This window comes from Ptychodera flava, chromosome 4 (assembly GCF_041260155.1).
Source record: "Ptychodera flava strain L36383 chromosome 4, AS_Pfla_20210202, whole genome shotgun sequence".
Lineage (NCBI taxonomy): Eukaryota > Metazoa > Hemichordata > Enteropneusta > Ptychoderidae > Ptychodera > Ptychodera flava.
Window position 1 is genome coordinate 32,036,092 of NC_091931.1, and position 12,516 is coordinate 32,048,607.

The 12,516-nt window shown below is 35.3% G+C and overlaps 1 protein-coding gene across 1 annotated transcript in view; it reads left to right on the forward strand.

The window, feature by feature from the left end:
- The first annotated feature begins 10,801 nt into the window (after positions 1 to 10,801).
- The window catches only part of LOC139131508 (atrial natriuretic peptide receptor 1-like), a 45,860-nt gene continuing 44,145 nt past the window's right edge, over positions 10,802 to 12,516 (forward strand). The window contains exon 1 of the mRNA XM_070697595.1: positions 10,802 to 12,330. Coding sequence (XP_070553696.1) covers positions 11,655 to 12,330 — 676 coding nt within the window. The 5' untranslated portion in view covers positions 10,802 to 11,654. The remainder of the gene's footprint in view (positions 12,331 to 12,516) is intronic.

Below are 12,516 nucleotides of genomic sequence, written 5' to 3' on the forward strand. Positions count from 1 at the left end.
TTCTATACAAAGTTTGACCTGTATTACTAAGCTGGAATCCTGTTTCTACGGGCATGTATTAAAGTCTCGCGAGATCTCGCAATCAGCGGAAAATCGTCTATTGTTCCGTAGTCTTTGTGACACCAAGGCGTAGCATGAATCCCGTAAATGTGTCGAAAAGAGGAAAAGCATCCATCGGGACTGTATAGAAAGGAGAGTAAAGGCAGTAAGGTAATTATCTTGAGATGAGAATATTTCTTCCGAAAGGTAGAAAAGTGTATGATTGATAGATCATGGCACCGTGCGTTCACAGCGTGTGGCCGATGACGAATTTCAACAAATGTACGGGGTTCTTGTTTCGACGAACATCTCCGATTGGCATTCAACATGAGAGGCAGTGAATGACGTCAGCCTTGTCCGACTTATCTTTCGCCTTTCTCGAACTGCCTTCTACAAAACAGTGATCATTTTTACATGAGTTTAAAATAAGTCCGAAAACTCTTGCAAGGAGATTGAGACATAAAGAAACCAACTATTTCAAGTTTGTATCGGTAAACATAACAACATCGGTTTTGTTTGTTAATATATCTATTCTGTTGATAGTTGATCAGTGTTTTGAAAGATGGGGTGTCGTTAGTGATTTTGACTACTGCGTTTTCAGTGTTGAAATTTGGTGACGTAGTGTGAAGACGGAAGAGTTTATGCAAATTACTCAGCTGAATAAATCAAGAGATTTGATTGGTTAAAGGTTCACAGGATGAGTATTGGGCATTTCCAGACAATGAATACCGTGCTGGAAAAACTGTCCTCGTAACATGTCCCCATCAAGGTAGAACGCGCCTCGGGGACAGATATTCGGACTCTCAAATCTTTATGTACAAAATTTTATTTTTCTCCATAACATTAACACACGGATGGTGGACATTTTGAACTTTAAATATCGGTGAATCTTGGGTACTTTGTATCTCTGGTAACAAAATTTGCATGGTGAACACTGATTTTTATCCTTGATTTTGAAATAGAATGGTTGAAAGATTCCTTAAGGAAAGCTTGAGCAAAAGTTTTTCTTTCACTTTCGAGGATCATAATACCTTAAAGTAAATCTTTTCTGAAAGCCTAGATATCGGCAAATGCGTTGATTTGTGTTCAGTAAGCATTGTTTGTATATGGCTCACGTGACAGACAATTTGAATAACCCCAAATCGTTTTATCTTCCCCTGTACGAACGCTTCAGTGTTTGCGGTCAAAACTTGGGTGATCAAAGATTCTTAGATACATACATATTGCAAAGAGTGTACTGCGATATTTAGTCCGTGGGCTAGAGGGGGTCTACGTGCACCCCCCCCCCCCACAGGATAACAAACCTGTATTTTTCAGGACCCTTTGGATCCCTAGAATACGAAATGGAATTTTAACAGAAAAAATATAGGGACGCAATAGCTGTTATGATCATGTTTTGAAGGGTACCGCAAAATCACGATTTTCCAAGCCAAATGCATTTTCGTCAAATCTGTCTTCTTGTAAGTCATGTGCTGAGCTCATTTTTTAACATAACCTCACATGTTTGGTATCATTAGAAAGGGAATTTATTCTTCTTTAAGATGACATATTGCACTATGCAATATCTTCTACAGTTTTTGTCAAATATAACCAAAACTTACCCCTTACCCCAAAATTTAACATTACAAATTACAGAAAATCTCAAATTCTACCAATTTTTTAGCTAGGCATAATAAAAAATGCAATGATTTGTCTGAAATCTGTTTTATTTGATACAGGGACATGTCAGAAATATGAAATAGACTTTTAACAGAAAAAATATTGCGAATCTACAGCTGTAACAGTCATATTTTGAAGGGTACCGCAAAATCATAGTGTTGCAGATTTGCATGCCTTTTTGTTAAACCTGTCTTTCTATAAGTTATCTGCTGAGCTTGTTTTTGAATATTACCTGGCTTGTTAGGTATCATTAGAAAGATAATTTACTAATCTTTAGAATGACATATTGTAACATGCAATATCTTCTATAGTTTTCATGATATATAACCATAACTTACCCCATACCCCAAAGTTTACATTGAAAATTTCAGTCATAGCTAAAACCAAATTCTACCATTTTTTTAGCTTGACACAAAACATCTGGCCATTTTTGCTATTAAATCTATTCTATTTGTTACAGGTACATGTCAGAAATATGAAATAGACTTTAACAGAAAAATATTGAGAATCTACATCTGTATCAGTCATATTTTGAAGGGTACCGCAAAATCATAGTGTAGCAGATTTGCATGCATTTTTGTTAAAACTGTCTTCTTATAAGTTATCTGCTGAGCTTGTTTTTGAATATAACCTGGCTTGTTAGGTATCATTAGAAAGATAATTTACTAATCTTTAGAATGACATATTGTAACATGCAATATCTTCTATACTTTTCATGATATATAACCAAAATTTACCCCATACCCCAAAGTTTACATTGAAAATTTCAGTCATAGCTAAAACCAAATTCTACCATTTTTTTACCTAGACATATAAAATCTGGCCGTTTTTTGCTATTAAATCTATTTTATTTGGTACAGGAACATGTAAGAAATATGAAATAGACTTTAAACAGAAAGAATATTGGGATTCTATGGCTTTAACAGGCATATTCTGTGGAGTACTGCAAAATCACAGCAGTGCAGACTCATATGTGTTTTGTTAACTTTGTCCCATTGTAGGTCATCTGCTGCGCTTATTTTATCACATAACCATGTTTATTTGGTACCATTGAAAAGGTAATTTACTACGTTTTAAAATGACATATTGTTATATGCCATATCTTATATAGTTGTCATGGCATATGACGAAAACTTACCCCATACCACAAAGTTTATATCGAAAATTACTTTCGTAGCTATCGTCAAATTCTACCAATTTTCTAGCTAGACATAACAAATAAGGCAATGCTTTATATGAAATCTTTTTATTTGATATGGGGGAATGTCAGAAATATGAAATAGACTTTTAACAGAAAATATATTGGGACTCTACAACTGTAACAGTCATATTTTGAAGGGTCTCGCAAAATCACAGTATTGCCAACTCGCTTGCTTTTTTGTTAAATCTGTCTTCTTAAAAGTCATCTGCTGAGCTTGATTGTTGACATAACCTGGCTTGGTAGGTATCAATAGAAAGGTAATTTACTAGTTTTTAAAATGACATATTGTAATATGCAATGTCTTGTTTAGGTTTCATGAAATAGGACCAAAGCTTACCCCATACCCCAAGGTTTACACAGCAAATTACTGCAAATCTGAAACTCTACCATTTTTTACAATTTATTAACTTTATATACCAAAGGCAATGCTTGTATGCAATCTATGAAATATGTGTTTTTGTTAAAAAAGTATGTTAAAAATATGAAATTAACTTTTAACAGGAACATAATATGATTTTGTAGCCTTTTGGATCATATTTGGAAGGGTACCCAGGTATCAGGGCAAATTTGCCGAAACACATACATTTGCAATATGAGGGTTCCCCCTCCAAAATGATCCAAATGGTTACTAAATTGTATCATCTTCCCGTTAAATGTTAATTTTATACTTGTGACATACTTTTGTAACAAATAAATCAGATTTTAAACAGAATTGCCTTTTGTATTATGTGCAGCAAAAATGGTAGAATTTAAGATAAGCTGTAATTTGCGATTTGAACTTTTTGGGTATGGGGTAAAGTTTGACCATATTCCAGGAAAACTATGAATGACATTGTATATTACAATATGTCATCTTAAAGAAGAATAAATTTCCCTACTTATGATACCTCACAAGCCAGGTTGTGTCACAAAATAAGTTCAGCAGATGACTTACAAGAAGAAGAATTTAACAAAAAAGGTGCCAGTTTGCGGTACTGCGATTTTGCATTTCCCTTCAAAATATGGCTGTTACAACAATACAGTCCAAATATTTTTTCTGTTAAAAGTCTATTTCATATTTCTGACATGACCCAGTACAATATACTACAGGTTTAATACCGAAAAAGAGCTATTTTTATCATGTCTAGCTAAAAATTCACGGAATTTGATCACGTTATCTATGACAATACTTTCAATATAAACCTTGGGGTATGGGGTATGTTTTGGTCATATTCCATAAAAACTATACAAGATATTGCCTGTTACAATATTTCATTGTAAAGACTATTTAATTACATTTTCAATGATACTATACAATCCCGGCTATAATCAATAACAAGCTCATTAGACGACATATAAGATGACAGATTTAACAAAACACATGCGAATCAGGAATACTGAGATTTGCTGTACCCTTCAAAATACAGCTGTTACAGCTATAGAATCCCAATATTTTTTCTGTTAAAAGTTCATTTCATATTTCTGATATGGCAAAGTACAAAATAAAACAGATTTCATACAAAAAATTGCCTAATTTTTATGTCTGCGTAAAAAAATTGCTTGAATTTGACATTAGCTATGACAGTAGTTTTCGATGTAAATTTTGGGGTATGGGGTAAGTTTTGGTCATATTTAATAAAAATCTGTACAAGATATTGCATGTTACAATATGTCTTTTTAAACATTAGTAAATAATCTTACTAATGATGCCTAACAACCACGTTATATTCAAAACAAGCTCAGCAGTTGACTTAAAAGACGATAGATTCAACAAAAATGCACGCAAGTCAGGAATACTGAGATTTTGCGGTACCCTTCAAAATTTGACTGTTACAACTACAGAATTCCAATCTTTTTTCTGTTAAAAGTCTATTTCATATTTTTACATGACCCATTACCGAATGAAATAGATTTCATACAAATAAATGTCAGAATTTATATGTTTAGGTAAAGAAAATGGTAGAATTTGATTTTAGCTATGACTGACATTTTCAATGTAAACTTTGGGGTATGGGGTAAATTTTGGTTATATATCATAAAAACTAATGAAATATATTGCATGTTACAATATAGCATTCTAAAGATTAGTAAATTATCTTTCTAATGATACCTAACAAGCCAGGTTATATTCAAAAACAAGCTCAGCAGATAACTTATAAGAAGACAGGTTTAACAAAAATGCATGCAAATCTGCTACACTATGATTTTGCGGTACCCTTCAAATATGACTGTTACAGATGTAGATTCTCAATATTTTTTCTGTTAAAAGTCTATTTCATATTTCTGACATGTACCTGTAACAAATAGAATAGATTTAATAGCAAAAATGGCCAGATTTTTTGTGTCAAGCTAAAAAAATGGTAGAATTTGGTTTTAGCTATGACTGAAATTTTCAATGTAAACTTTGGGGTATGGGGTAAGTTATGGTTATATATCATGAAAAGTATAGAAGATATTGCATGTTACAATATGTCATTCTAACGATTAGTGAATTATCTTTCTAATGATACCTAACAAGCCAGGTTATATTCAAAAACAAGCTCAGCAGATAACTTATAAGAAGACAGTTTTAACAAAAATGCATGCAAATCTGCTACACTATGATTTTGCGGTACCCTTCAAAATATGACTGTTACAGATGTAGATTCTCAATATTTTTTCTGTTAAAAGTCTATTTCATATTTCTGACATGTCCCTGTAACAAATAGAATAGATTTAATAGCAAAAATGGCCAGATGTTTTGTGTCAAGCTAAAAAAATGGTAGAATTTGGTTTTAGCTATGACTGAAATTTTCAATGTAAACTTTGGGGTATGGGGTAAGTTATGGTTATATATCATGAAAACTATAGAAGATATTGCATGTTACAATATGTCATTCTAACGATTAGTAAATTATCTTTCTAATGATACCTAACAAGCTAGGTTATATTCAAAAACAAGCTCAGCAGATAACTTATAAGAAGACAGTTTTAACAAAAATGCATGCAAATCTGCTACACTATGATTTTGCGGTACCCTTCAAAATATGACTGTTACAGATGTAGATTCTCAATATTTTTTCTGTTAAAAGTCTATTTCATATTTCTGACATGTTCCTGTATCAAATAGAATAGATTTAATAGCAAAAACGGCCAGATTTTTTGTGTCAAGCTAAAAAAATGGTAGAATTTGGTTTTAGCTATGACTGAAATTTTCAATGTAAACTTTGGGGTATGGGGTAAGTTATGGTTATATATCATGAAAACTATAGAAGATATTGCATGTTACAATATGTCATTCTAAAGATTAGTAAATTATCTTTCTAATGATACCTAACAAGCCAGGTAATATTCAAAAACAAGCTCAGTAGATAACTTATAGAAAGACAGGTTTAACAAAAAGGCATGCAAATCTGCAACACTATGATTTTGCGGTACCCTTCAAAATATGACTATTACAGCTGTAGATTCCCAATATTTTTTTGTTAAAAGTCTATTTCATATTTCTGACATGTCCCTGTGTCAAATAAAACAGATTTCAGACAAATCATCGCATTTTTTATTATGCCTAGCTAAAAATTGGTAGAATTTGAGATTTTCTGTAATTTGTAATGTTAAATTTTGGGGTAAGGGGTAAGTTTTGGTTATATTTGACAAAAACTGTAGAAGATATTGCATAGTGCAATATCTCATTTAAAGAAGAATAAATTCCCTTTCTAATGATACCAAACATGTGAGGTTATGTTAAAAAATGAGCTCAGCACATGACTTACAAGAAGACAGATTTGACGAAAATGCATTTGGCTTGGAAAATCGTGATTTTGCGGTACCCTTCAAAACATGACCATAACAGCTATTGCGTCCCTATATTTTTTCTGTTAAAATTCCATTTCGTATTCTAGGGATCCCAAGGTTCTGAAAAATACAGGTTTGTTATCCTGTGGGGGGGGGGGGTGCACGTAGACCCCCTCTAGCCCACGGACTTATTGGTTTGTGGTCCTGCATCATTTTCTGTGACGCGTCAATTTCTCGGCTGGTGATTGATCCCTGTCTAAAACCTTAAAGAGTCAACAACAAACTCATCCTCTATGGGGCAGATCAATAGTTGGTCCAACTTTCGACCAGAAACGCTTGCAGTATTGGTACAAAGAAAGATAAATACGATTTTAGAGGTTATTCAAATTTACTCTAACAAGATCTTTACGTACATAATCAATGGTTATAGAATACAAATCACAGCATTCACTGGTATGTAGCTTATCATAAAATATCTACCATAACGAGGTTACTAGTTTCTCGCAGAAAATTCATTGTTTGGAAAGGCCATACACTTGCCCTTGAGCCTAAAATTAGATTTCCTACACCAGCATAGTTTTATAGTTGTTCAGATGACAATAAGACAAAAAACTTCATACCAATTTCTTTGCAACAACGAAGGCCATCATCGCATCGCAAATGCCAGGGCGTTACTGAAATATTTTACAAGCCATCCCCGGTAATTATTTTTGCTGGTTCCCTGCGTATGACTAGACAATTTGCGATAATGTGTTGTTCCAGAACAGAGAAATTACATCAGACGAGTGCTCCGGAACTTTTTACATTGATTAGGAGTATTTCTTCAACCGATTTTTCTTATTCGGAAAAAATTGCTGAGGCTATACTTGATATTCCAAAACCCTTGATATTTGTGATTTTCCAATAACACTGCAGATCGGCCCACCGCTCACGGCGAAATTCGCACCAATTTTCACTTCTTGCTCGTGAAAAGCAAGCGGTTTCCGTGAATCAAACGTTCTCTCAATATAACTGAAGGTCGCTGGAAATAACAGGGAAGGCATTCACTAAATAAATTTTATGAAAATTTTAAGTAAGAATATCTCTGCTACGGACTCAATATCAATGCCTTCCTAAAGTTGTGACGTGGGTAAAATAATGGGAAACCTCCTTAAAGGTATTTCTACGAAATGACGTCTTGATGGCTCATCAGTGCGCATCATACTTAACTTCTTTCGCAAGAAATTAAGCTGTACCCTCAGAGGAAAACGACAAAGTGTACTAGTTTTGATGCTATGTATCGTCTTCCCTTCCTGATCTGTGATGTAGGGCGGATTTATTACTCGTGACTATACCCATAACAAGATAAATCACGAGTAAAGCAAGGGAGAAACTCGCCCTCGCAGACGAACTATAATGCAATCACATACGCTTCCGTTTACCCCGTTTTGTCGTCACATTATTAGCCTGATTTTTATTTTGTTTGCAATTTGGCTCCGCGGTTAGTCCGAGGCTTCCGTGTGTATCAACATTTTGGATTCATCGTCTTGGTCGAGAAAAACATACCACCAAACTAATTACAATGTTGATAACGGAGAACGTGCCCAATAAATGGTGCGTCGATAGCGATCAGTGTTTCGCTATCATAACGTAAGGCCCCAGTGTGTATGTTTATTGTACTTTTTATATCGTGCTTCTCATGAATTGCATTTTTGTGTTTGTTTGTTTGTTTGTTTGTTTGTTGTTTGTTTGTTTGTTTGCTTGTTTGTTTGTTTGTTTGTGTATGTGTGTGTTTTTTTTGTGTATTGATGACACTTAAACAGATTTTGCCTTCAGCAGATTGTTGCGTAGTTATAAAAAATGATCTTATAGTTTTTTGCGTCGATAAGTAATTTTTTCATCTTTATAAAATATTCTAAAAGTTCTATTGTTCTAGACACAAAGGCCCCACGTATTTTTCTTTATAAGCATTGTTTTTCCTGTGTGTGTGTTTTTGTGTGTGTGTATAAAAATATATATATATATATATATATATAATATATATATATATAATATATATTATATATTTATTTATTTATTTATTTATATATATTTATATATATAATATATATGTGTGTGTGTATATAATATCTTCCTCAATGCGAGGTTCATGCATAATCTCCATTGAAAATAAGATATTAATATCCATATATCCATATATTAATATCCACTATTTACATATGTTCACAACCATCGTGACTCAGGAAATAAGCGTTAAGTTAACGGGAGAGAGGCGGAAGAGAAAATGGGAGGGGGCACGAAAAAAACCATGGGTGTTAAAGGGGGTCCTTGAAAATTCCAGAGTACCATAAGGAGGCCTCCAACTTTTCACTCAATGCAAATCATACCGATTAATTACTCTGAGCAGGGCAGAAAACAAATCTTTCAAAAACCAGTTTTCTGAGGCTATCCAATGAAACAGCTGTATTTCAATGACTGGTGATCTTGTGATCACTATATAAAATTTCTTGTACACAATTGCCCTCTCAATCACTATATGCTAGTGAAGTTTTCAAAGATACTTAAATGCACAGACATTACCAGCTTTGTATGGAAAAATGTTCATAGTTTTCATCATAGACAATTATGTATAACTGTTACAGTGAAATGACACTTTTGGTTGAAATTCCAAAATCAAATTACTTGTACACGTTTGATTTTCTAATCACCATATGGTAGTGAAGTACATTTATATCATAGGAAGGAACCCCAATTCAATGACTGGGTGATCGTGGTATCTTTCGCTGGCTGATGCCCTTTAGTCTGACTGTGTAACTTGTAGTGTAACAAGGTGTAAGTGTTCTTTGCGCAATGACAAAATGTCAAAAGACGAATGCACAAAATGATACATTCTCTCGAAGTATCGCGGCCAACTATCGAAGTGTCTCGACATGATAGGCTTCCACTCATCACAACATGTTTAATGCGCTCATGGGAATCAAAGTGTGGTTTTGTGTGATTCAGCAACAGTATGGCGTTATTCTGACTTTTCGACAAAAGCAACTCGATTCCCTCTCCGTCTCTCCAGCGTACGAAGACGTTACAGATGAACTGTTCTTCCGCACACATATCGACACAATATCAGATACTAAAGAGTGTGTAGTATATCGAAGGTATGGACCAATTCGGTTTCACTCTTAAGCTTTATGTAGTTATACCCCTGCAGTACATTGTTATGCGCCCCCAAACCAAGTTAAGTCAGTGTGTTTCCCTTTGCAATGAGAGGCGCCTTGGATAAAAAGCCTCCCTCTTACACAAGGAAAATATTCTACCAGACACAAGACGCGAGGAAGAGTCGAAATGTCACGTGTGACGTAGATCAGTTGCTATGGCACCGCCAGATTATTCTCCCAACATTGCATCTACCTGAAATACTGGATGGAAGTTTTAGTCTCGTCAGTTTAAGTGGAGTTTGCGTCGAGAGTGCACGGCTTTGCGACATTCAACGTGTACCTCTTGTCAAACCGCAAGGTAGGTGCGTTTTATGGAATACAAATGCTTGCCAATGTCAAATCCTGCAAGTTGTGTACACATCATAACATATTTTCTATGCAATCATGTTTTTCCAGCATTATTTTCATTGATTAGTGTTGCCATGTTCTCACCATCCGTGCAATTTGATCCGCTTTTTTGCAATATATTTTGATATTTGGTATATGTTGTAGATTCCTTGTGCAAAGACTTTCTTAATTGCCTGAAATAACAAATGCGCGCCTTGAATACATACATACATACATACATACATACATACATACATACATACATACATACATACATACATACATACATACATACATACATACATACATACATACATACATACATACATACATACATACATACATACATACATACATACATACATACATACATACATACATACATACATACATACATACATACATACATACATACATACATACATACATACATATCGAGATCACATACGATAAAAATCAGTAATATTTTACGCAAGAAAATTTGAATCCTTTAACAGAACGTCTCATTAAAGCTGTTTTCTACAAGACGGCCATGCACGACTAAATGGAGGCGGGCTGATAATTTTTCGGCAGCAAACAGACGTAGCTAGGTAGAACCCGAGGGCTGTGTCGGATGTTTCCTAATGGAAACCGTCAGAGTTTAAAAAGTTGTTCTGCTATCAGGGTCCACCTTAATGCATATTTTTTATCTCTTTCTCCGCTTGATTCTATGAAAAAAAAATGCATATTCCTATTTGAAGATGTTGAATATCTACGAGGAAAATTGGACAGCAAAGGTCAAATTAGTCAAAATATGAAGGTTGATGTGTTTCAGTAAGTCAGATTAGCTTTCAACATAGAAAAGCTCGATGTGAGTCGGAATTTTCATCTACAGACGAATTATCATGAACGCATTGAAGGGGCTTAAACAGCTATAGTTACATCCAACCTGAGTACTTATTATAAAAGAAAAGCGATAGATAGATGGATATCTTACCATAAGACTTTTGTTTTCACTTGGTGAAATTGTACTCTATGTCGCATTTTATTCAACTTCGTTGGTCGTTCCGCACGTACGTTTACAAACAAGCGGGCTTGTTGGCATTTTATCGCCAATGGACTGTCACGTGTCTTGCTTGATTACTGTCCACATAAGACAATGCATAGCATCATTGTAAACGGCGTTACCGACGATCGTTTGGAAAGCCTTCCTATACTTCCAGAATAGGTAGATTACTAGGTTATGGCAAAAAGTCGTTATGGCAAAAAGTCTTCGCCATTATGATTATCAAATCAATGCAATATCGTCACCTGACAAATTCTAATTTGGAGCAGATTTTTTTGCTATGATATGCAAACACTAAGTTTATTTACATGAATCAGTGGGCTCTCTAAGTTCAACAAACCTTCCTGTAAATCAATGTGTTCGTAATTTTTGACTTCCTTTTAGGTTTCACAAAAAAAGGTGAGGGACTTGTCTGTATCGCGGATGGTCGTGTCATAGTATGGGAAGAAGAATGACTTGGGAAAGGCGTGCTTTGCAAGTCGCCCTCGCACTCTCCGTTCTTAACTTCCAAAGCTCCTGCAGGGCTGAAAATTTCACCGTTGGCTTTCTGATAAGCTCTGTACACTTTTTCCAGTTCAGTGCGCTGCGAATCGGAGCCGCCGTCAACGTCGCCGTCGACAGAATAAATGATGACACCGACATCCTGCCCAACGACACGCTGCGCTTCACACATTACAATAGCGCCTGCAACAACAGGGTATCGCTCGATCGAGTGGTGACGTCCGTCCAAGGGGACCGGGTTGTAGGACTCATCGGGCCGGCATGCTCAACAGCGGCTGAGGCAGCGGGCTTGTTGGCATCGCAGTGGAATGTGCCGATGATCTCGTACCTTGCGTCGTCGTCAAAGCTGTCAGATAAATCGGTGTACGACACCTTCGCTCGCACCGTATCGCCTTACTCGAAGGAGGCGCAAGCCGTCGTTACAACTTTACTCAAATTTGACTGGTGCCACATTGGCCTGCTTAGCCTCACACGTGGGTACTACGTCTTTCTCACGGAAGGCATTCAAGAGTACCTGACCAGGGCCAACTGCACTTACGAAACAGTAGAGTTTGATTCGTACAATGCAAGTGTGTACGATAGTTATTTGACAAAAACGGCTAAAAAAGCAAGAAGTAAGTAATGAACTTATTGTTCTTAAAACATGCACTAGTACCAGGTCATAACTTACAAATTTGATACATTTTGGTGTATGCTATTAGAATATGACTTCAACCGGACTGATAGAGATTATGCATCATGTACAAGTCTAAATACATTACATTCATATACATGAAAACACCATTACTGGAACCAAAAGA